We start from the raw sequence: 25416 nt of genomic DNA on the forward strand, positions 1-25416 counted from the left end.
TTAAGTCTCACGCATGTTAGCAAGAGTTCCTTTTAAAATGCACTATGTAAGAATTTCGCGCAGAGACCTTATCGGTCATTATTTTCGCCGGGGGAGGAGGGGTGGGGCGGAGAATTTTGCTTGTGTCACGGTAAAACTATAAAATTTACCTAATCTCCTCGTAAGGCTCTGTAATATTCTTACGATTCCTTTCTCTCAATGGCTGTCAATGGCAGTAAGTTTTCTACAGTTGACCCTTCATAATCTGTTGGCGATCATTGGTTCCCCTTCGTTTCCCCTGAAAACAACGTGATCGGGCCCCAAAATCCTCCACCTCGATGTTGGCAAGAGTTCCGTTAAATTAAAATGCACTCGCTAATTGACCGACCACTGTTTATCTGTTTATCACTTAGGAAGAGAAAGAGGGGGAGGGGGGTGGGGGATTCGGAGAGTTTTGGTCGTGTCACCATAACTTGTACTTTATCCTCCCAGAAGCCTCTGTAGTATAGTAGTAATGATCTCCCCTCATTGGCAGTTAATTTTCTATAGTTCCTTCTTTATTCTTTGTTGACGATTGACGACGACTCACCATGTGGTCCCCCCCTCCAAAATCCTTCAACTCCCCCGTCCCCCTCCGGGCGATATAATGACTAAACTCTTCAAAATATCCTTAGGACTCCCTTTGTAGGAAGTCATTACCCAACCATACTTCAATGTTTCAAGTTGTAAGTTTTTCCTTGACAGTTTTCTTTGTTCAAGAATGACAACTTCGAAATTTCATACTTTCTAATCTGCACCATTGAGATGCATTGTCAATAACTATTTCCTACTGTAAATGTTTAATTCAATAGATGCTATTTGAGTGTCCTTTCCCCAGCTTGTGCCTTCTGCCGGGTTGTATCTTTGGTCAGCGGCTTACCACCCGGAAATTCCAAGGGCTCTCGCAGCGTGAGGGAGGGAGGACCTTCAACTTGTTATGGCTTATTGGAAGGATTGGGAAGGATTGGTGCTAATGTTTTGATCTATTCTATAAATTAAAACCCGGGGAATTCTTAGTTCCTTGTAGAAATGACTGTCTGGAAAGCACTCGAGACTCCACAACTCGGAGTAGGTAGGTAAAAAGGCCAGTTTCGTGCTGAACGATCATGATTTCCTCAGCCATGTGTGATGTGTCCTTATAGCTGTGAAGATAGATGTCGATGTCCCTTACAATCCATATCTTTTATTTTGATTAATTTTTAGCTATTTACAATTTCCATGGAAAAGGATTGTATCAGCTCAAGCTTCAGCTTGGTGAGACTGTTCAGATCCTAGAGGAAAGTCCAGGTGAAGATTTTGGTTTCTGATATCTCATTGTGCACGTTATCGAAAGTATAAGATAGTGCAATAACTGGTAAAAATCACGGAAATTCCTGTACTTGTATTTCTTAGATGCGCCTCACGCATTTATCACTTCATTTTTCAATGAAGAAAATGGCTCAGGATTTCGATACCTAAACAAAAATGATTAACATGACACCTTGCATCGCTAACAGATCTGTTACAAATATTCATTTTCCATTTCCTTAGTAGGGAGGGGGTGGGGGAGGGGAGGGGTATAAAGGTAAAGTCTGTTTGGAGCTAAATTTTTCTGAAGGTTGGGTGAGCTAATGAAAAGAATTTACAAGGGAAACAGTTAACAGTGAAAGTACATTTTAAACAAAGAGATCTTGAGCATTTCCTTTTTCAAATAGTTGAAGGTGAGAAAATTGAATTGTTGTGTGAAACTTTATAAGTTTAAAAAATTCATAGAAGATCCTTAAATTTCTGGCTAGGTAGGCTGAGAGAAAGGGTCCTGGCTAGCCAATTTTTAGTGCATGAATTTCACACTTGATATCATCTATAATTCTGGAAATGTTCTCATCACTTTTGTAATATGGCAAAGAAGATCTTGCATTGACTACACATATGATATGACATATCTGGCTGAAACATCTTCTTCCCCAAGGGCAATAGGGTACCCTAAGGTATAACTTCCAAGGGTAGATAACTAGATGATACCTAATTTTGAGCACTGATACATCTTGGATAGAGGATTATTGTATATGTAAAGATATAAAGTAGTGGTCAGCTGCCTATACAGTCTATAATAGTGTTGCTTTTTGGGGTCAAGTGCATATTGAAATGAATCGTATCCAACATGATATATTTTTATGTACTCAGGATGGTACAGAGGATTTTCATTAAGGAACAAAGCTGCTAAGGTCTGTTGTAATAGTTAACAGTTTTTTAATGTGTGATAATTCCACTGGGGAGAAACACTTAAATTGTGTCCTTTTGAATTGTCTGCAGTCATAAATATTGCATCATATCCTTTGCTTTCAATGCCTTTTTTGGCAATATCCAGTACATTACAACATTGAGGAAGAAGTATGGGGACTGTTCTGACAGTCTTCCTAACAGCCTCAAAATCAGTAAAATTGATTAATAAACCCCTTTAAATGCTGAAGGAACAATATAACTCCAGTTCAACCCAAAAATCTCATATCCACAAATATCACATCTTTAAATTTAAACAATTTGAATTAGCCAATGAGCCGGCACCTGAAATTGAACAATAAAAATGAAACAAACTTTGTAATTGCGCATGCCAGGATATAAATGCCAACTGAGTTCTTTCATAGTTTTTAATCAATTCCACAAATGCAAAAAAGGTTGAAACATGCACTATAATTTATGCTTTATACAAATGCATTTGTTAGTAAAATTTCCCTTTTTTATCCTAGGGAATCTTCCCAATCTCTTATATTTATATCAAGGATGCTAAAGATGAATCCTCAAGGTATTGTTTTGTGTTGTAGAATAACTAAGATGCTACAAGGGTACTGGTTGGTCAAATACAGCTGTACCACAAACTTCTGATCACAATATAATTTTATTTTTCAGTGGCACAGAAAGTGTTTTTAAGGAAGAGGCTCTGGTTGAAGAATTGACTTCAGTTCTGCGAGAATGGGGAGCCATGTGGAAACAAGTCTATTTGGTAATTTGTGATAAATATGGTATTTCTTTAAAAAGGTAAAAAAGGGTAGAGTGTTTAATTGAGCCAAATGGCCTATCAGACTGGACATTATCCAGGTTTTCTTACTGCAAAGTGACAAGGAGGAATTCACTCCTTGTGCATGGAATGCTAGTCCATTGTAAGGTGACCCTCTAGCATTTCATGAGGTTTCCCTGAGAATTTGCTAGTACCCATTTATACTCTTGGGCTGAGAGAGGTATTGTGAGATTAAAATGCTTTACCTAGTAAGAACACAACATGATGTCCTAGACAGGTCTTGAATCCAGACCTCTCCATGCAGAGTCCAGTTGCTAATTGATATTAATTATACGCAACTTTTTGTAATACAATATTGTGTATTTTTTTATTGTACTGTTCTTGTTGTGAAATCTCTTCTTGGAATTTAAATTGCAGAGAAAGGAAGACAGGCTTTTTCATGAAGTGAGAAACCTGATGTTGGAATTAATGGACTGGAGAAAACAAATCTTAGCTAAGGCACTTCCAAAGGTATGTAACATACTTCAGGGTAGTGAGTGCTTACAATATTCCTGTATAGCAATTAAAATGCTTTTTCATCTTCCAGGATCAGTTGAGACAATTAAAGCAAAGAGTTACTCAAACAATAGATTATGGAAACAGGTTTGTGGATTAAGTGATGATTGTTTATGTAGGGGATAAGATTTATCATTTGGTTTTCTTGGATAAGACACTTTCTATACTTGTAAGTTTAATCAACTATTGCATGACTCCTTACTTGAAAAGTTGAAATAATCATAAAATAATTAGCAAATAGTCAGGCTGCATCCCCAGACACATTTGTTGGGATACCTAGTACATCTCCTGCCCCTGGTATTCCACTATCCAGAGGAGGTCTCGGAAAGCCTTGGGAGCTGAATGAGTCAAACTACATAATCCATAACAAGGTTGTTCAGACTTAACATTGCTTGTACACTGTATTTTTCCTGTTTCACAGGACATTAGGCTTGGATCTTGTGGTACGTGATCCTGAGGGCAATATAATTGATCCTGATTCAACAGGAGCCATTCAACTTTATAGACGGGTAAGTTATTGGCGAGTTATTCAGCAAAAAATCTGTCATGTTCTGATACCTCAATGCTGCCAATTGGCACAGAGCCCAGTTCAGAGGACAACTGAAACGCTTTTGGTTTACTATATACATAATTATAAATCCCTGTAGATATTAAGCAATTATTGGATAAGGTTGAGCATGATGTCATGAATTGTCAGTGCCAAGGTCTGAGTCATCTGCTAAAGCTAAAGACTGAGGCAGGTACACACAGACACAGGGTTTGATAATTAATGGTATTATGAGAAAACTGAATTCAATTACTGTTTTACTGCACTTGTTTTAAACAACTTGCATTCAACTTCACATACCATTGTACATTATTAAACTTAAGACTTCAAATGAAAACTCTGATTGGTCTACAGTATAAAGTCAATATACAATGGTGTGTGAAGTTGACATGATAACCCAATTTCTGCCGCAGATATTTAGTTATCATGTCAAGTTCAAAGTCCATCTAGTTTCCAAGCCACTTGTCTATGAAGTGTGACAACACTATGTAGATAGTGTCTTCTTTTGCATATTGTTTAAAAAAATATATAATAAAACAATTATTGAATTTCGCTTTCACATGATATCATGAATTATGAAACCTTTTTTTATACCTTGCATTGATAATTCATGATATCATGCTTAACCTCATCCAATAATTGCCTAGTGACTGTATGCTCTTTACCGATCAGAGTTTTCATAGTAGGTCTAATATATATTAGAGAAATTACATCAAAGATTAGCAGTGAAAAGGCACAACTGGTAGACTTGCTAAAAGGCTTGAGTTAGCAAAATTACAAACCTCACTGGCTCTCTCTCTGATTTATGGATTCTCATTGCATAACTATATTAGTTAAATCATTAAGTATAGAATACTTTGATCTACATTGGATTCAGTGCAAACAAATCATGCAGAGGTGAGTGTTAGTTAAATAGTGGCAAATGCTGTTGTGTTATTGAAATGGCAGATGTCCTGATTCAAAGTAATGGACCTTTCAATTGATTTTTTTTAGCATATCAGCACCTCAAACAGATTAAAGTCGTCGGTAAGTTTTGAATCTGAAGTCACTGTAACTGAGACAAAAATAGTTTTTTCAAATGATTAAACCTTGCTTCCACATGGAATATTTGTTAGAAACCCAACATAGCATGACCATTTATTTCATTCTACCCCCATTCCAGATTGCATACTGTAGTTGATGTAAACTTGAGGCTGCGCTGATTATTGTTGTTGTTTTTTTTTGGTAGTCAATAGCTGAATCACCAAAGAAAGAAGTTGCATTTTACACAACATATAGTGTTTTTGCCAACGTTAAGGCTGTGGTGTGCAACATCACTGATGATTCACAGCTGTTTCTCTCACTCTACGATGCCAAAGAAGAACGCTTCATAAGGTGAGAACCTTTCTGTGGTGAACCAAATTGATTATTAGTGACTTAAAAAGCATTTAAATGCACTGGATAGGGCAGTAAGAAACATGTCGACTGTAGATTTCAATGTGCATCACTTTGTATAATTTGTGAGTTCTTGTGTAAGATTGAAAGTTGCAGGTTAATTCAAAAATTTTTTCCCTTTTTTACCTTTTAAATTATGTATTTAGAAAAGAGATTTTTCAATACTTTTGTTTTGAAACAGTGAGCAGTACTTGGTGTCTTTGGATAAAGCAGGAGTACCAAAAGATCTTGAAAGATTCCACAACCTCACTGTACTGTTCACAGTAAGTCAAACCACTACAAGTCTGATTTAGGAGCTTTTATTCAATTTATTTCAAAGTTTGGTTTATTTATTTATCCATGTGGGTCTATTGTCATGTTATTAATTAAAAGATTGAGAAATGAGAAAACAAAACTAGTATTATTATAAATTTATTTTAGACAACAAAAAAAACTAGTAAAATACTCATAAGTGCTGTATCTTTAACTGAGTTTCAGACTGAAATTATTTCAAACTGCAGATTTACTATAATTTTAAATTGCAGATTGAAATTACTTAGAAACTGTGGAGCTGGATTGGTAGGGGGGGGGGTGGGGTTTGGAGGAGGGGGTGTTGGTTTTTTTCCACTGAGTTCACGCGATAATGTAGATTGGCAACCATATAGAGTTTCTAAAGCTGATATTTTGAGTGTCATCCCTTTGTCAGAGTAAATGACAGATTCATTCACTTTGGAAACATCAACCAATTTATATTTATCAAGTAAACTCAGTTGATCAAACCAAATTATACTGTTAATGAAGTTTGGGTTGTAACTTCTTGGCTTAGAGATTGTGATAAAACAAAGGGAAACAAAGGGAAACAAAGGGAAACAAAGGGAAACAAAGGGAAACAAAGGGAAATTCAAATCAAACTAGTGTGAAATTATTAACTTAAGATGAAATAGATTGTAAAGACAAATTAAATTAAATTTTTCCTCTTATGTTCTTAGGATTTAGGAACAAAGGACTTAAAACGTGAACCAGTTTATATTGTTTGCCAGATTGTCAGAGTTGGTTAGTGTTTGTTATCAACAATTTATATTGAGAGGATTTTTGTTAACAATAACTACAGTACCATGTATTTTCTAGGGCTAAGGACAAATTGTGTAGCTTGTATAATTGTACAGAAGGAAGGTTTTGACAACTTGATATAGTGGATGGAAGGGGATGTAAGGGCAAAAGTGGGAAGTTAAAAAAAGGGATGGTGACCGGCTTATTGAAGGGTTAGTGGTATACTGCTCTATTACTCTGGTTCTGTAGGTCAACTGAAGATGACAGAGGTAAATTAGGAGGGAATTAGCCATTCAACTTGGGTTCCAGCACTATCTACTATTCAGCAACATGTATATGGTTTACTCAAAAAAAAAAAACAATGACAACAAAAAGAGAGGAAAACTTATTATTGTGCAAAGGAACCCTTATGATGACCTTCAAGCAAAGAATTTCCAAGTCTGTATATCTGACTCTTTTTGTGTTTTTGCAGGACGTATGGATATCAAAGAAACTGACAGCAAGAGGCTCACACACAATCTGAGAAGACCATTTGGCATAGGGTGTAAGTTATGAATTCAACACACTTTAACATTGCATCCATAAAGTAGCCATGTACAGCTGTAGCAGTATAATATACTGTCACATGGTGGCTGAATTCCAATGTTGTTGGTCTTGAAACCAGGTAAATTAATGAGTGATTATTACTTATTTCATAAAATTCATGTTGAATCCTTTAGTATTGAACATTGAGGACTTGTTTAATGGCACTGCTCAATATGACGAAGAAAAAGAACATTTCCTTCAACTACTTCTGTAAGTGTGATTGTTTTTCTCCTCCTTTGTAGTTTTGGCAGGAAATGTTTGCAAAAAGTTAAATCTCTTCAACTGAAAATTAAGAACACTGTGGATCACTCTTATATGGTCTTTTAAAATTTGCTTATTATAACCTCCCATGCTGTTGATGCTTTACTAATTATTTCTCTGTAAGGTATACATGTAGTTGCCATTATTTCAATTAAGTACATTGTAAGTTTTCAGAAAACATTTGCAAGTTACTTATTTTTACCAAATGATTTTCAGCCTTCCAGATAATCAATCATTTTCATTTAATTCTTGGATAAAGCGCATGACTTCTCAGCCACAAGAAGGCCTAAAAGGACAAGGTATCCACTGCCTCAATAGAGGTTCCTTAATTCTTAATGGTTTTTGAATGCATAATCATGGAATATTATTAACCACTTATGATAGTGTAAGAACTGTTATTTAAGCTATCCAAAACTTATAGAAGACTAAATATTCAATTGAATTTGACTTTTGTTTTATTCTGACCTTTACACATTTTCTTTTTTAAGGAATTTGCATCTCTTTAAAACTTATGGCAGGAGATATTGAACAGGTAAGAAGATCAAGGGTAGTGTTGCTGTGAAATAGAGATACAGCATATACATTTAGAATTTTGAAAAAATTTATTAGTTTCTAAAGATGCCTTTGCCGTGTTGCCTTACAAAATTCCTTTACTGGAAAGATGAACACTCCAAAATTTGCCTTTTTCTCAATTTGTGGCCTTCTAGCTTAGTTGGTAGTTGCCCTAAACTAATTTGTAAAAGACACTGGTTCAAATCTTGTCAAAGCCTGAATTTTTTAGGCTTCTTTTCTGCAATTACATAAACTATGGCGCATCTGCAAGGATCATTTTTTTGATTTCCAAAGAACACCACTGTAACAAAATTTTCTTGCTTTTGTTACAGGCACATATCTTTATGTGACCTTTTAGTTTCTCTCATGCTGTGTATTTGCAATATTCCATTGATCATGACACTATGTCTTTTCCCCTGTCATCTTGCAGTTCATTTTCATGGAGTCTTTTAATAAGATATTTTGTTGCAAACTTTTACAATGTTTTAGAAAAACACTTGTGAATATTGGAGCAAATAATCATGAATGATGATGCTCTTTTAGATAAGGGAAGAACATCCACTTCTTGTAAACAAACAAACAGCTGTCGCACGAAAACATGGTTTTCCTGAGGTTATCATGCCAGGTGAGAATTTGCTATAAACTCTTGTTGATATTGTTCCAATGAGACCTCACCTCACCAATGGCCCTTTACTTCCAGAGATCTGATCGTCAATTCTCCCCTCCACCTAGTACGCATTTCCTTGTAAATTAGTTACAAGAATTTGGTGGTATATCAAGACAACCATCTCTTCTTGATAAGTTAGAGTATTCTCATTACCTTTTTGCTAGAAAACATGTGGATATTATGGGGAGAAGTTGCATTTTAATCACTTCTGGGTGTTAAAGGGTTAAACTAATGGGATAGATACAAGCATGAAGCAATTGAAGGTAATAACTGTGAGAACAAGACTTTATAAAGGCCCCATGCTCCTTCCTGAAGACATGGTAGTACACATGAGGCAGCTATTATGAACTAGAGAAGAGCATTCTTGACAGAGAGGCAGATAACAAGACTGTGCTAATTTGTTCAAATTAATTTAATTATGAATATCTTCGGAATATGCTCCATGTTAAATGTCTGCTTCATACAGTTGGTACTTTACATCTTTCTGGTGTTCTACAGCTATTTTGTTACATTACATTTTGATGTGCTTCTTTCTTTTCAGGTGACCTTCGAAATGACTTATATCTTACCCTTCATTCTGGAGAATTTGAGAAAGGTGAGTATACCAAGACCAAATGAGAATTACTTGTTAAAAATTCAGTTTATGGCCAAAATTTAAGGAGTGGAGAAACAAGATAAACCTGAATGGCCTTTCGTTGTCAAAAACCTGTATAATTGTTAGTGTTGAAGAATGCAAAATGGATGACATTGCAACCAGTAAAAACTTCTACTTACCAGTTGCTCATTGCTGATCATATCGCCAATGATCTGATGCTTTGAACCTCCCAGTTTTTCAACAGGTTCAAGAAAATTGTTTTTCAGTTCTCTTATCTTGAGTTCTTTCACAAATGGTGGAAAGTCATGTAAACTTAACATTTAATGCTGTTACAGGTAAAAAGACAGCATATAAGAACATCGAGGTCACAATGCATGTTCTGTCAGATGATGGCACAACTCTTGAGGTAATCACTCATCAGTACCAAAGATTGTATTCATCATGAAACATAAACTTAAAAAATAAACACTTAAAAAATGTGCAAGCACTATATAACTTAGTGTCTATGTTTTTGCTTTAATGAGCGAAAATAGCATTTATTTTTCAAGACAACTGTGATAAACAATGTCAGTGCTGGTATTCATTACATTGATGCTGTTATGCTTAGGACAAATATCTGCGGTATAGACAATGTAAAAAATTCCTCCATTTTGGAAATTCCCCATTTTTTTTCCAGGATAGTTGGTTGTTTCTTTGGTTATTGTGATCAATACTGTGATTGGTAGACTTAGCTGAGTAGATTAAGTATGATTGGCTGCTTCAACTGTCTAATTACAGGTGTCTGATCATAGCCAACTGTCCAATTACTCTGTCGGATTTCAACTGTACCAAATGATTAGTGAAGAATATAGCAGCTAATGTACCAATCATTTTTGAGAAATTGTAATGGTTATGATTAAGAACCCTTAAACAGTCTGTTGTCCTGTCCACATGCTCCACTCTAAATGTTTCTTTTTCTCCAGATTGAGAGATTTAATAGATACATGCTGTAAGATTTTTTTGTTGTATGATTTATTAATGGCCTGAATTCCGTACATTTTTACAGCATAAGCTAATACCTGCTACGTAAGTGTTGATTCCCTTATAAATTAGATTAAAAAAATAATGCTTACACTCCTTTCATACAGAATGTGATCTGCATTGGTGCTGGAGAGAATCCTGTCAGTGAATATCGTTCAGTTATATTTTACCATGTTGGGAAACCAGAATGGGTGGAGACTATTAAGGTAAATATAGGAATTTACCCCAAATGGTCAGCCTTCAATAAGTAGTTATTTTTATCCTTATATAGGATATATAAAGAAATAATTCGTAACCCTTTAACTGCCAGACGGGATTGACATCTAATTTCTCCCTATAATTACCATACGTTATCCAGCAGTTAGGTAATAAGAATACTCAAACTTATCGGGTAGAAGTTGTTATCTTGATCTAACAGCAAATTCTCGTAACTGATCTACAAGTAAATGTGTAGCAACAAGAAGGGAGAATTAACATTAAGATCTTGCGAGTTGAAGGTGTAACGCTAGCAGTGAACATGTTATAACCCTCTGTAGACCCATGGATATGTTACCTAGCCATAACGACGTTCGCACGCGCGCAGACGTTTGACCGCTGAGTTGGATCGACCCAGCATTCAATAGAGGAGGAGTGGCTATGCTACTTGTTGCTTCGTGCCTTGAAGACCAGCTCCGTTAGTTTGGGCACTGGCCTCGAATAGAGTAGCTAGATGTTCCTCAATTGTAGCTTTCCCTGTGTAATTTTTATTTATTTGTATTTCAGTTGGTCATTCCGATCGAACAGTTCCAAAATTCACACGTCAGGATTATGTTTAAACACAGGTCTGCCAACGAAGGTAGATACATGTAACGTGATATAATTACTTATAAAGCTCTTCTGTCTCTAAATTTAGCTTAACCTCCCTCCATTCAATATACTATACAACTTGTCAATGATGACTGTATTTTCCTTGTCATTCTTAGCGATGAGACTGCTAAACCTGAAACTCTGAGGGTCCATTTTCACTTAAATCCCCATAATTTCCTTTTAAAAGGTGTACGATAATTTTGATAATGGTGTTACTTATTTTACCGTTGTACATGTTTGCACATTATCTCAAAACAGAGAGAGACAGAACTCAAAAGTGCTTTGCCTTTTCACATACACGGCTCATGTATAATGACGGGACTACTCTTCAGGATGGTACACACGAGCTTTTGGTCTACAAGGTCAGGGAAGATGCTCTTGTTACTAAAGCTCTTCGGTTTTTTTTCTTTATTCATTCCTCGCTTTTTGTTAATTCCCCCTGTACCGTACCTGAATTTCTAGAGTTGTTATGAAAACTATACATGTATCTTAAGTGAGAAGCCAGAGTTTAAAGCTGGAAGGATATTGATTGATAAAGGGTAATTTGGTTTTATCAACTGAGTTTTGCGAATTCGCTTTGACAAAAAGCCACCACTGGAAACGTTAGCTTTAGAAACTTTTTACGATGACCAATTTATGCTATCAATTAAGTTGATAAACGTATTATTTTGTCGACCCAGCACCGCAGTTTCTCTAGGAATGTACCCTTTATTTGTGTGGTCTGATAAACCTGTTTAATGACCTGTGATGATACAGTCATGTGTAGAAATAGCTTTGGGTAGAGTATTGTCCACGCTGTATTCAGTTGTCCATGAACTGAAAAGAAAGAATGATGTGTTGCATCCAGCCTCGTTCTCGCTAAATTCTTCTTCACTAAGAGGCTTCCGTGTGGGAGAATGGTGTAACTCCCAAAGAGAGGCTCTAGAAGGAAGTAGATTAGCTTGTTCGTGATGGAAGTAATCTTTCATCTCAAGAACGACGTTTGTAAGAGGATAAGAGGTTGTCCTTTTGGGGGGGGGGGGAGGGTAGCAATTAGCCTGCATTTTTAGCGTTTTGCAGGGGAAGCGGAGGCATGTGCGAGGTAAACGCAAAGCGAGTGCAAGGCAAACGCGAAGTGCGAGAAACGTGCGAGAGGAGGAGGTGTTTTTTGCGCCTTGCGAACCTTCGCTTGCCTGAACAACATACATTGTGCTTGTTGTTCAGGCTACTGGGAGAGAGAACCTTCGCTCAAAATCTCTTATTGCGTGTTTTTTTGTACAGAATGATCATGGAAAGGTACCTCATCCTAAGCAGTATCTCCATCTACCTTCCAAGAGAGATGATGTTCTTCCTGTGAAAACCAGTAATATGCCATTCACAGCGACAAATGACAAACTGAAAATTGAAACTCTTCTTTGTTCAACCAAATTGACCCAAAACGGTGAGTTAGAAATTCATCTGATGATATGTAGTTAGTCATGAATTTTCGAATTCTTAAAGTGGAAAAAAGCAAACTTCATTAAGCGCGGGAATAAAAGGCTACTCCAGTCGCGGTTAGTTTCAGTTTTGCTCCTGATTGGTTGAGAGTGAGGTGCGATTTTTCTAGACCAATCAAACACCGTGGTGAAGCATAGCCAATGCACTCCCGGTTTACTTTCGACACTCAATTGAAAGCCACTCATGTCTGAGAGGAACTCTTGTTAGGTTGTGAAAGTCACCAGTGTTAATTGTGACAGGCAACAAATTTGTTGGTGTTTGTTTGTTTGTTATTTGCTCATGCTGTAATGAGATTCATCTTTTTCGTGTGCTAGTTGATCTTCTTGGACTGCTTAAGTGGAATTCCATGGTTGGAAAATTAAAAGATATTCTGATTACTGTGATGAAAGTCAGTGGTGAAGAAATCGTTAAGGTTTGTGCACAGACTGTTTCAAACAATTTTACGTCATCCAATTTGCCAGGAAGATACAGAGGCCTTTTTTGAAATATCGCAGGCCTTTAGATCTGAGCAGGTTCATATTTATGAATCTTTGATGATGTCCTGACGGATCAGAGTGTGATTTTGTTATTTATTTATTTATTTATTTATTATATGTTATTTATTTATTATTTATTTATTTATTTTTTTGTTATTTATGTTTTGTCAGTAAGTTTATTCTTAAATGAGGTGGAGCCAACAAAACATCTATAATTTGGTTTTATCAACTGAGTTGTAGTGAAATTATAGAGCTGACGTTTTGAGTGTTAGCCCTTCCTATCTTCGCTCTGACAAATGGCTACCGCTGTAAACGTCTTAGTAATCTCTATACGGTGGCCAATTCACATTATCAACTCATTTGATAAAACCAAATTATCTTGTTATACCCCTCCTCCCCCAACTGATGCTGCATCCCCCCCCCAACTGATGCAGCACAACAGTTTCTATAGACACTTACCCACTTTTTTAAAAAAAATCTCGAGTTTGTTCATTTGTTCGCAAGGTAGTGCGACTCCAAAACTATGTGAACTAAGAATTGTCGCTTTTGTTTTATTTTTTCTTGAAATTCGACTCGACTTCGACTGTCTTATTTTCAGTTCTTGACAGATACGTTTGATGCACTCTTTGCAATTCTTATGGAACATGCGCACAAGTATGACAGGCTTGTGTTTGACGCCTTGGTAAGTTGAAGGGTCTTGTCAGTTCGCTAGTAATGGGGGAGTACTTTCAAAAGCTGTCACCCCCTACTTGTTAGTACCTTAACTTCAGTTTACTTCGTACTTTTATAACATATACTCCTTGAGTTATCACTTTAAAGAACTACACAGACGTTGGCCAAAAGTTTTAAAAAGGCATTGAAATTCTAAATTTTTTCCCACGGTTGTTGGACATCAATAAGTGTTGCTAAAATGTCTCAGGTTTTTTTTAAATCCTTGGTGATCTTCTTCATCCAGAATCATCCTATTTTCAATTTGTCTATCTGTGCCTACTCTCAGGCAAACTGAAAACGACCCAAAAAACTTGGAAACTCAAACTACTTTGACACCGCCTACAGATCAGGGCTTGTTGTTAGCGACGGAGTTCTTCTATTTTCATCAGGTCTTTACCATCAGTTTGCTGGCAGACAAAAAGTATCACCATTTTAGACCCGTGTTAGATGCCTACATAGAAGAGTTGTTTGGAGCCACGAAAGCAGATCAGTGAGTGATCTACTTGTTGGATATAAACTAAGACATACGGTGTCTGGGAAGTTATTAAGATTACCAAACAGTCTGGGCACTCACATGCGTCCATGTCTGTCATGTATGGGAAAGGCTCACTAAAATAACTAGTTTAGCTTTCTAGCCTGCTTGTATCTTAAGGTGAGAGGGGACTTTGGACTGTGTAAACTGGATTGAGGTAAAATCTCTCTCTTTGCTTGGCAGCTCCAGGAATGTTTAATTATCTCTTATGATAAAGCTCATAAAAGTGTCGTTGTTTGTAATTTGTGATCTACTTAAGTACAAACGATGGTAATAACTTTTGGCAACTTGTATTCTGATCGCAGCATTCTCATCTCGGTATTTTTGGAGTACATAAATTATGCAATAACAGCAGCAGAACCGGATAAAATACGTATGGATCTTCTTCTCAAGGCTATGAAGGTACGGCTTGCCCTGTCTTGTGTCAATCCCTCGGTTTGTCTTCCTGTGCCATGTCTTTACTTTGTGATTGTCTGTTCCATTTTCTGCCTTCTGCTTGACTGACTTAGTTTCTTTTTTATCTCTCTGTCGATCTGTCTGATTGCCTGTTTGTCTGTCTGTTTGTCTGTCTCTGTTTTTCTGTCTATTTGTCTGTCTGTCTGTCCATCTGTCTGTCTGTCTATTTGTCAGTCTGTTTGTCTGTCTCTCAGTTTGACTGTCCTCTTGTCTGTCTGTCTGTCTTTCTGTTTGTGTCTGCCTGCCTGTATGTTTGTTGGTCTGTCTGTCTTTCCGTTTGTCTGTTTGTCTATTTGTCTGTCACTCAGTCTGACTGTCCACCTGTCTGTCTATCTGTTTGTCTTTCTGTCTGACCGTCCACCTGCCTGTTTGTCTGTCTGGCTATCCGTCTTTCTCTCAGCCCTTATTTAAATTAATCTGCCATTTATTAAAGTGCAAGCGTATTATTTTCTCCCATAGGCCATGGAGTACATTTTCAAATTCATTGTTCAGTCAAGAATTTTGTTCTTAAGGTAAGGTGGTGTGATTGAGATGATTATCTAGAAACAATTTTTCTATTTCCATTTCGCAAGAAGTAAGCGAAATCTCTTTGTTTAATGTTATCAATTGCATCCTAGAGCGGTTGGTGACAAGGGCCAGTCCGAATTTGAAGAGAAGTTGAGAAACCTGTTTCAAGCTCTGGTACAATTCATGGCAGATGTCAAGAACGACACCCTCCTCACACAAGTATACCAATATTTTTTCATTTGGGGCAAAGGTCATGCTTTTAATTCTCTTCAGAGTGAGCTTTGCGCCAATAAAAAATTGAGAACAAATGGGATAAAAGTGCAACACCGCTGATTATTTCCATTGTGTGAAAAACTCTTGACACAAATTAACAGACGATAAAGGTGTTACCTTTTATTTTTCCTCAGAGAACGAAAAGTTAGCCTCAAGTTTTTTTAAGTTCGTCGTTTGCATTCTGTTTCAATCTTCCCTACCTATAGACTTCCTTGATTCATGTTGGTTTATTGCTGCTTTTTATTAATTTTTTTTTATCTTACTGACCCAATATATTGTAGTCTCTCCTATGATGGTAGTTTTGTATTGCACAAAAAGAATGTCTGAAGATGTACTGGAAGAAGAGAAGCTTCTATAGCCCTTTACGCCTTAACATCACCACAAATGTTCTCCATACTGATTTCTACACCTCTCTTATAGTGCTGATAAGGAGAATTTCTTCATCAATCAAGAGATTGTTTAACTGGCAATAATTTTCTCTATTCTGCGCATGACTTTGATTGAGGGGTGATGTTGTTAGGAGAAATAGGATGCAAATCACTTTTAGGGGTTAAAGTGTAAATTGTTACTGCTGATATTTTAAAACAGTCTGTGTAGGTTGCAGGGGCTGAGTTTAGTATTCGTGGAACCCAGGACAAAAATGCGATAGGATCTGAACTTTAGTAAGCTTTTTCACCCACGCCCTAAATAAAGTTGAAATCGTCACAAATCTGACTTTCTCCTGGCTTTGCATTTTCTTATCTTAGGGAGCTGCTTTGAAATACTTCCCAGAAACGTTTGTAGACTTGATGCTTGTGTTTGATAGCAAAGAACTTAGGTTTGTATTGTATGTAACCAAATAGATAGGTTGTAACTTGCATAGTGCGTTCAAAGAGAACCTCTGTCCTTCCTCAATAAAAAATCAAGTATAATGATAAAATTAAATTGATGCGAGTTTTTAATTTGGTTTGATTGAGGGCGATATTTTAATGCCCTGAGATATATGTTTTAGTTTCAAGTAAACAATTGGGGCTAAATTGCAACACATTAACGCTATTTTGTTTGATTTAGTCACTATGCAAGGGAATTCATCGAGAAAATTCCAGAGAAGCGTTTGACTTCTCAGAAAATGGACTGCATCCATAACATGGTGAAATCGAAGCTCTTTGAAGACCAAGGTAATTTTGCACTTCTCATGTGTTGTTCTTTGTTGTTCGATTGCAATCCTTGTACAGCGGAGGAGAAAAGCTACAGAAGCAAGTCAAGTTTCACTGTTGGTCTATATGCAGGCATGCAGGCATGCAGGCATGCAGGCATGCAGGCATTTTTTTTTGTCATTTATTTTGTTTACTTTGCCACTCCCCGCCATTTTATTCGCTTCTCGCTGCCAATCGCTAGTTTAGTCACCCAATCAGCGTTCACAGTTTTATCACATGACCTACCATAAGAAGACATGGTGGCAAAAAATGCCTCAAATGGAACCTGGGAACAAATTTTAATTGCTAGGAAGCTGCGAACGGTGCAAGAATCGTTTAGTATGTCACAGTTTAAGTTTACAAGAAAAAAAACCGCTTTGTTAGTAATTTATATTTTCTTTAACAGAATCACGCTATGTTCTCCTCCCCATGATTGTTGAACAACTCAAACACGAGATGAATAAAAGTGACGAAATGAAGAGCTGTATCGACATCATGAACGACATTTTGATCATTTTGACAAGGAATGATGTGGTGAGTTGAGGAAAGTTTTGTACATGTACTCGATTTTCGTGAATATTTTGTAGGCTTTTAAAGCTTTTATCGTCTCAGATAAGAGTCAAATCCAGGGAAGTGGAGAGCGGGGATAGCGCAGTGGTGAGAGCGCTCGCTTCCCACCGCTTTAGCCCGGGTTCCATTCCCAGACGTGGTGTCACATGTGGGTTGCTTGTGCTGTTGGACCTTGTTCCGAGACTTTTTTCCCGGGAAATTCCAAATTCAGTGCTACGTTGTTGTAGCTTTTGTCTGATATCTCGTGGACCAAAACATTTTTCATGTTATTCAGAATTAGGCCTTTACAAGTACCGTATGTCATCAGCACTAAATTCGGTTTCTCCTCGGTGCACACTAAGCTATCATTTGACCGAGGCTTGATGAGCCTTCGTGGTTGATACGATCATAACATTCCGTTTATCTGTGCAGGGCTCTACCCATGACGATGTTCTTTTGTTGGCAACGTCATTATTGCGTGATGTGGTGAAAGCTGTGATCATGATGGATCGGTCGCTGGCTGTTGTGGTAGGTATTTTTGTTTTGTTGCCGGACGGAATCCGGGCATTCAATAATTTTGCTTCACAGCGCTCTATGATTGCATAAGAAAACATGAATGAATTTTAACACTCAATTGAAAACGGCTCTATAAGACAAGGTGCTTTTCTTTTCAATTTAGTTTGTACTGCGTTTTATGCATGATGCAGCGCAATCTTGCACGCTAAGTTTTGATTCATTTTAAAACGAGCGGGACGTGTTCTTCCTGCCCGTTATTAGATATTAGTTGCTGTTTGCGCGCTGATTGATTGATTGACACGCATGTGACTTGGGTGATTAGCTATTCACCAGCTGTTGCTTTAAATCGGGTTTGACTTGGTTTTCTTGTATCAGGGTAACTACGTGGCGTGTTTGATAGCCATGCTACAGCAGATGGACGAGAAACACTACCAGATGTACGTACAACACTTTCCAACTGACCAGGATCTGCTGGTGAGTTTCATAATTATTGATCTTTTATCATTTCTAAAAATTTCTCATTGTGCAATGATTGTTGCAAACGTTGTTCTCTTTTTCCGTAACTTTTTATTTGTGAGTATTTAGATTGAGAATGGAAGGCGTTGTTACAGAGAAATATAACGACCCCCTAAAGAGTATTTACGTGCATGTCGTCCACAAGGAAAACGGGGAAACACAGTCTCCATTATATTTTTGTGGACACTGTGGTGTGTTGGATCGTCTTTCTTGTAGGAGGGCCTAAAGGTGGACTTCGTAGTACACTGCTGTTTCGATAAAGATTGTATGAAAAAGCGGGAAAGTGCAAGCGACAACCCCGAAAGGTGTTTTGGGTAGTTTTCAGGTCACGATTCCTTGACCTCAGGATTTCAGGGAAATCTGAGAAGACGTCTTTGTAAGGACGAAGTATCGCGGGATGGATGATCTTGTTTATTTTTTGTTTATTTGATCGATAAAAAATTTACTGATTATCGGAATCCCAGATTACCTTTTGTGATTGTAGCGTGTACTTTTGTTTTTTTTTTCGACAACCTACCTCGAAACTGCTGTAAGCACGAAGACATACGTAGACTCATTGCCCGTCATGAATAGGGGGTAAGTTTCTAAAGAAACCGTGGTGTTGCAGAAGAGCAGAAGCAAATAAAGCTCTTTGTGAAAAAATACTGAACTACCTTATGCACCTGTTCTTCCGTAGGATTTTCTTATGGAACTTTTCATGCTGTTTCGCGAGTTTGTGAGCAACAACATCTTTCCTAAAGACTGGATGGTAATGACCATGGTTCAGAACAGGTGTGTGGCTCGGGCGATCGATCGACATTGCTTCATTGAGAACCTTCTTAAAACGTGAAACCCATGTTACCTTTTTGTCTTGTACTTAACTGCTTTTAATATCGTTAACCTCGTTTCGCTGCCTGATTGTTCATATTTTGTGTCAATATAGCGTGATCTTGAATGCCATTCAGTATTTTTCTGAAGCGATGCAGGAGCACTTTGGAGCAGGAGCATTTGAGGATCAGGTGAGTATTTTTGTGAATGTTTTCTGATATCGCGCTGTTAACAAGAAAACTCGCATATGAGAAGGAAGAATAGTGAGACCGTAAATTAGTTATAAGAATTTGGTGTTATGGCAAGATAATAACTTCTCCCTGATAAGTTTGAGTATGCTCATTACTTGTTTGCTGGGTAATGTATGGATATTTTAGAGAGAAGTTACATGTTAATCACCCCCGGGCATTTAAGGGTTAAACTGGCGTGAACTTACTCGAAGGATATCATTCTACTGAAGTTTATTGTCGAGCGTTGTTATAAACTAAAGGCCGAAAATGAACACGAAACAAGATACTCGTTTCCTTTCTATGAGGCAACGATTTACATTTGAAACCAAATAAATTGGTTTGATTGAGAGCACTGTTAGTATATTGTTGTTTTCATTGGTTACTAAATCCCTTATTTCTCTTCGTTTTAGTTGTGGAATAATTTTTTTCATCTGGCCGTGGCGTTCGTAACTCAGGAATCCCTGCAGTTGGAATCGTTCAGCACCACAAAACAAGACAAAATTTTGGAAAAGTGAGTACTTCTTTTTTAAATTTTTATTTTGCGAGTGTTGCTGAATATCACACCACCTCAAACATATCGTGGAAATCTAAAACAAAAACGGGACAGATATCTCTCATAACAGGTTAAGAATTTGTTCTGTGCTATTAAAACAAACAACTATTGTCTAAATATCAGAGGAAAAAACTCAGTTATCCAACTTATTGTATTTTTACAATTACTACCAATCTATAAAGTTAATCGTAACCAACTGTATGATTTTGCAAACAATTGAAACAATTGCAAACAATTCTTAACATCCGCATAAACGTTTTCCCAAGAACAGGTTACTCTTTTTTCTTGAAACAAAGAATTTTTTGCTTTGAGGTCTTCAAACTCAAATCTAGCACAATATTGAGGGGCTTTACATTGAGACAAATTTACACTACACTGTATCACGGACAGATATGGAGTCATTGGTGGCTGCAGATATGCAGCCATCGGTGGTAAGCGTAATAATCAAGTCAAAATGTCAATGGTTCTCTGAAAAGTGATCGCATTGCTTGAGTTTTACTGCTTATAAAAGGGACTTCCAATGTAATTATTTTGCACACAAAGCGCAGCATCGCCGTTGCCTTTGAGTCGCGGTAACGAGTTCTGTGCTACTCACCCAACGGTGGCTGACAGAATTTGTTGAAATCCATGATCAAGTGGATTGTGGCAATAACACAAACCAGGGATAGAAGCGTGGTGATCATTGCAAGCATCATCAGTAGATTGGGTTCCTTGTCATACTTGTATCTTTTACCGCAATCGTAGCACGCCCAGTAATAACAGAAGTGGAAACCAAACACCAGGAACGGAAGTAGAGAAACGAAACCAAATATTTGACCCCAATGTTTCGCGTCTGTCGTTGTCGAACAGTCGCCAAAGTAAAAGCAAGCAATTAGTGCTTGAGGGAAAGCTTCGAGCCACACTTTTATTGCACTCATCCAAAGGTGAATGGCCTCGTTTGTCTCGCCTCTTCCGTAGTCGCCGTTGCAGCATATTTGCGCAATTCTGTGACAGCATAATAGTTTTCGCGCGACACTGATGGCAAATCCAATTCCCACGAAGGCGAAGAGGGCAGCAGTGACATTGTCGCTGGGATGGCTAATAATCTCTCCTTTAGAATACATATAATAAATTTTGAAATCCAGGAATTTGTCAGATATTTCAACCAATATCAAAATGCTATGAAATAGCACATGAGGGAACTCGCTCGCGACAGACCGCATTGCATACGATTACTACGGACTGATTTACGCATCAAAGAATACCTTTAGTGTTTTGATGAACCTACCGAATGAGCACTGATTAGAATTTTACTAGCTTTTCCATGTGATCAAGAGTCAATAGGTGTTTCCTGTTTGTCACAAAACGAGACGCAGATTGGCTCTGCTTTTTGCGATCATCACTGATTGCCTTATTTGTACAGAACCTTTACAAAGGATGTCTATTTAGTGGTCTTGAAAAGTCAAAGATTGTTCAGTCATATCAAGTATCACAATTTCTAAGAAACTGCATTTAAACTGAGGATCATTTCCGAAAAATGTGTCTTGACAAGTTCAGTTGCGACAAGTAACTTAAGTCAACAAAATGTGCTCAAAGAGAGGTTGAAATTCCATTACAGACTGTTTATGAAAATTTTCTCCTCTGATAGCTACTTGTTTCCTTTTTGAGTACAGATAGGACCAGATAGATTGATTTGCGTGACGAGTAGCCATACTTGTTTTTCTAAGGAGCTGTAGATATGCAAGGACAATTCAGTTGCTAGGTTTCCAAACTGATCTCGCCTCACCACCCTTAATTTTTTCTTTGGAGGAGTAAATTAACTTTTTCATGTGGGAAGGAAGGTTAGCTGCGTTACCGAGTTTTCGGTTTCGAAATCCAAGCGATCGACTCAGTGAATTCTCATGTGGACATTTCACTTAGTTTCTTTCCAAAATCGAGCTTAAATTCTCACATAAACGAGGAATCTGAAATATTGAACCTCTCAAGCGGTCCGATGAAGAGGCCGTGAAACAAAGGAAAGTCTCTCTCTTGTTGTCACCAGTTATCATAATTAGCATTTTTCTACTTATTATAAATTCAACTTCCAATGCTTTGTACATTAATTAACTGAAGATGACAGAAGTTTCTGTAGAAACATGTTTTACAAGCTAAAAAGTTTTGTCGTTTTCTTTAAATTCTTCCTGTAACATTCGCTGTAAGCAGAACTAATTGCATTCCATTTTGAGCGAGTGATATGCGCTTGAAAATATTCCGTAGGTGGAAGGTTGCTACGTGCGCAGATTAGGAAATGTCGAGCGGATGTCTGGTTCGGATGTCTAGTTCGATGCATATCAAGTAAACCTGCCCAAATAGAAGTTCCCGTAACTCATTGCATTCCATTTTGAGCGAGTAATATGCGCATGAAAATATTCCACCGATTGAAAGTTGCTACGTGCATCTTTAAAGCTACACGGTTTTATTCTTTAAACTGTTTCATTAGTAAAACTCGTTAACAAAGCTTGAAACATCACGTAGGGGGATTTTTCTAATCTAACCACCTCTCGTCGATAACTAACTAAATGTTTCTTTACAATGGGTGTGTTGGGAAATCTCTAGCAGTCTGTGACCAAGAAAAATATCGAACAGAGACCCTTACGTGAGAAATAGCTGTAAATTATTGCGACATTACAAGAATGAGTTTTTCGTTCGTTTAACGGATGTATAACACGTCTCCAAATACAAATATCAACATCAGGCTAACCATGTTAGAATGGTTTTCACAAGCTGTGGAAAGCATACTGGTCTTTAAAAGGTAGAAGTACATGTTCATGTTTAGATGTTTAGAAATCAGGCTCAATGCATGGTTCGTTGAAATTGTTTATCGATATACCAGCAAAGATGCACCCAGTCAAACAGATAAGGAACTGAGTTAAAAGCGCGGTGGAGTACGCTATCCATCGATCCGCCATTTCTACGTGAGCATGGAAGTAGAAAACAGCATAACAAATAAACATGATAAAGGGAAATATGGAGAAGGTGTTGAAGGCTTGAACCATGGTTTTCGTAGAATTCGTTTTTGCACAGTCGCCAAAGTAAAACAACGCAATCGTTACTTGGGGAAAAGCTTCGAACAACATTTTGGCCCAACTCATCAACATGTTGATGGCATGATGCATCTTGTCATTGCTGTCGTCGCCACTGCGGTAGAGATGCATTCTATGAAGGTAGAGAACAACGCGAAGGACTGTCACGGGCAATGCAAGGGAAAAGATTACCATAAGAGCGATATAAACACTCTCCTTAGGATTGTTAGTGATGTTTCCGTCTTTATAGTTGTTAGCAGTGAAAAGGTCCACAAGCTTGTCAGCTATTTCGTAGGCCACCAAGATCATGTGCCAAGTATTACACACGAAGTTGTCCATACTGTACTCGTCTTTTCCTTCTCAATGAACGCGTCTAAATATTATGCTGCTACGTAGTTTCTCCTTATCGATCGAGGAAATTGGATATCAAGGATTAAATTCAGATGTAAGGCTATATATCACAACAAATGCTAAGCAACTAATGAGGATGTCGAACTGGGTGTGACTGATTATCATATGTCACAAGAGCTATGACAAGCAGTTTTTTTTTCCAGAAATCGAAATGTGAATTATGAATTCCCGAACACGAGTAGTTTATGCACTAACGCGATGTGTTTTAGATTAGCCTAAACTGGTGTATGAAAAATAATTTCGACTTGTTGATGGGCTGTAATTAAATTTCTGAGCCTCAGACCTTTCATCGAAAAAGCACAGTAAAACCAGCTCAGGAATTTTTTTTAATTTTAATTTTGAGTACTTTACAATAAACAATATTCTATTCTTGGAAAAGACGATAGTATGAATTAATGAATTAAAATAGCGACATGAGCGAGTGGTCGTAGTTTCAGTCTTTGTGAAATAATCGATTCTCATTACAATTGGTTACAGCCAAGTTCTCTTGAGGCTTAGCATATTAACAAAATTAAGGCCCTAAATCTTCCAGAGAATTCTCGGCCTCCCCTTTTGCCTTCTTTATTCGAAATTGTCAGCTGGTTCTGGATTTTAATACACTATATGTAGTTACATGATATATATTTTTTCAGTCTGTTCGAGGCATTTGTAACCCTGGAATATCTATAGTTAGAACTGACCCTTCGCTCCAATAAACAGGAGGAATTTTTGAAAACGTGTCACTCTATATTCAAAAGTTTTTTAGCAAACTGACCTACTTAAGGCTTCCTAGAAGGCTCCTATGGCAGCTGATTAAAATATATTGTGTATCGAGTCTGTACATCTTTGTGTGATGTCAGAATGAGCACTAGCAGTATGTTATACAGAGACAATGATCGTGACGCAGTAGCACGCTGTTTTGTGTCGATTGCAGTATTGCGAAAACTATTTGGCTGCTCATTGACTAAATGTAATCATAATAAAAGCAGAACATCTCTATAAATAGCCAAAGAAATCTGTACCTTACTAATTTAATTATGCTTTTAATTTTACTTGGAACTCCTCCAAGTGACTGTGCTCAGTGGTATAGTCAGTGCATAATCAGAAGTCTGGCTTTGCCTGCAAAACAAATCGCTCTTTGATACCACCTTAGACGCATAGTGTAGTGTTTAAAATTAGGTCTATGATCAAATTACCGGCTCAAAAATTCCAGTTTCTTAAATGTAGATACTCTTATATACAACTAAAACGCTCGCTCTTCAGGGTTCCTGGGCAGTGTCTTCCGCACAACTGTTTATTTTTGTGGCGCACAGAGGTTGTAGAAGGCCATGATCGATTTATATGCGAAATAAGAGCCCAGCGCGGACGGTATCAGTGTGATGCGAAAAAGCGCCCCCATTACCTTCCGTATTGATACATCATCACAATCACATTCTTGTAAGCCGTGAGAGGAGTAGTATGTGAAGAAATGGAAAACATACATAATGAAAGGAAGCAGAGAGAAGATATTAAAGGCTATACCCCAGGGCCCGGTTGTTCAAAACCGCGATTAAACTAATCACCGATTAGGCCTAATCGGCGATTAAATTTCTCAATCGTGGGTTAGTTAATCGTTGGTTAAAAAACGGTTGTTCAAAGGAAGATTACTCGGTCGATTTACTAATCCGCGATTAAGCATAAAATGAATTATATTAATTAATTATAATTTATTTTGTGCCAGTTTACGTCATAAAATTGCCGGAAATTTATTTTTGTCAATATGGCTTCTCCAGCGAAGAAAGTGCGGAAAGCAAACTTTTCACCCGCTGAAATTTCCGTTTTAACGGAAAAATTTGAAGAAAATATGGACATTCTTCAAAGTAAATTTACCAACAGTATAACAAATGCAAAAAAAAACAAGATTTGGGAATAAATCTCGGAGGCGGTAAACGCCGTCGGTGTGACAGCAAGATCAACGCAGGAAGTACGAGACAAGTGGAAAAACCTCCAGAGTCACGCAAAAAGAGAATTCAGTTCCTTTAAAAGTGAACAGAAGAAGACAGGTGGTGGCCCTGCTCCCCCGAACCCATCAGAAGCCAGTTTAAAAATAATAAACATGTTCAGT

General features: G+C 37.4%; 1 protein-coding gene across 1 annotated transcript in view; it reads left to right on the top strand.

The window, feature by feature from the left end:
- Positions 1 to 927: 927 nt before the first annotated feature.
- Positions 928 to 25416, top strand: part of LOC131786311 (dedicator of cytokinesis protein 1) — a 43134-nt gene continuing 18645 nt past the window's right edge. The window contains exons 1-37 of the mRNA XM_059103350.2: positions 928 to 1090; positions 1222 to 1305; positions 2182 to 2222; positions 2745 to 2800; positions 2905 to 2998; positions 3431 to 3523; positions 3600 to 3655; positions 3990 to 4077; positions 5109 to 5141; positions 5344 to 5489; positions 5731 to 5812; positions 6518 to 6581; positions 7051 to 7122; positions 7298 to 7373; positions 7641 to 7723; positions 7913 to 7956; positions 8520 to 8601; positions 9185 to 9238; positions 9574 to 9644; positions 10366 to 10464; positions 11021 to 11093; positions 11363 to 11466; positions 12365 to 12524; positions 12895 to 12992; positions 13655 to 13738; positions 14157 to 14257; positions 14605 to 14701; positions 15215 to 15267; positions 15373 to 15481; positions 16282 to 16352; positions 16586 to 16692; positions 17117 to 17244; positions 17692 to 17787; positions 18151 to 18249; positions 18968 to 19062; positions 19214 to 19289; positions 19739 to 19839. Coding sequence (XP_058959333.2) covers positions 1048 to 1090; positions 1222 to 1305; positions 2182 to 2222; positions 2745 to 2800; positions 2905 to 2998; positions 3431 to 3523; positions 3600 to 3655; positions 3990 to 4077; positions 5109 to 5141; positions 5344 to 5489; positions 5731 to 5812; positions 6518 to 6581; positions 7051 to 7122; positions 7298 to 7373; positions 7641 to 7723; positions 7913 to 7956; positions 8520 to 8601; positions 9185 to 9238; positions 9574 to 9644; positions 10366 to 10464; positions 11021 to 11093; positions 11363 to 11466; positions 12365 to 12524; positions 12895 to 12992; positions 13655 to 13738; positions 14157 to 14257; positions 14605 to 14701; positions 15215 to 15267; positions 15373 to 15481; positions 16282 to 16352; positions 16586 to 16692; positions 17117 to 17244; positions 17692 to 17787; positions 18151 to 18249; positions 18968 to 19062; positions 19214 to 19289; positions 19739 to 19839 — 3113 coding nt within the window. The 5' untranslated portion in view covers positions 928 to 1047. The remainder of the gene's footprint in view (positions 1091 to 1221; positions 1306 to 2181; positions 2223 to 2744; positions 2801 to 2904; positions 2999 to 3430; positions 3524 to 3599; positions 3656 to 3989; positions 4078 to 5108; positions 5142 to 5343; positions 5490 to 5730; positions 5813 to 6517; positions 6582 to 7050; positions 7123 to 7297; positions 7374 to 7640; positions 7724 to 7912; positions 7957 to 8519; positions 8602 to 9184; positions 9239 to 9573; positions 9645 to 10365; positions 10465 to 11020; positions 11094 to 11362; positions 11467 to 12364; positions 12525 to 12894; positions 12993 to 13654; positions 13739 to 14156; positions 14258 to 14604; positions 14702 to 15214; positions 15268 to 15372; positions 15482 to 16281; positions 16353 to 16585; positions 16693 to 17116; positions 17245 to 17691; positions 17788 to 18150; positions 18250 to 18967; positions 19063 to 19213; positions 19290 to 19738; positions 19840 to 25416) is intronic.

Source organism: Pocillopora verrucosa, chromosome 1 (genome assembly GCF_036669915.1).
Source record: "Pocillopora verrucosa isolate sample1 chromosome 1, ASM3666991v2, whole genome shotgun sequence".
In the NCBI taxonomy this organism is placed as follows: Eukaryota; Metazoa; Cnidaria; class Anthozoa; order Scleractinia; family Pocilloporidae; genus Pocillopora; species Pocillopora verrucosa.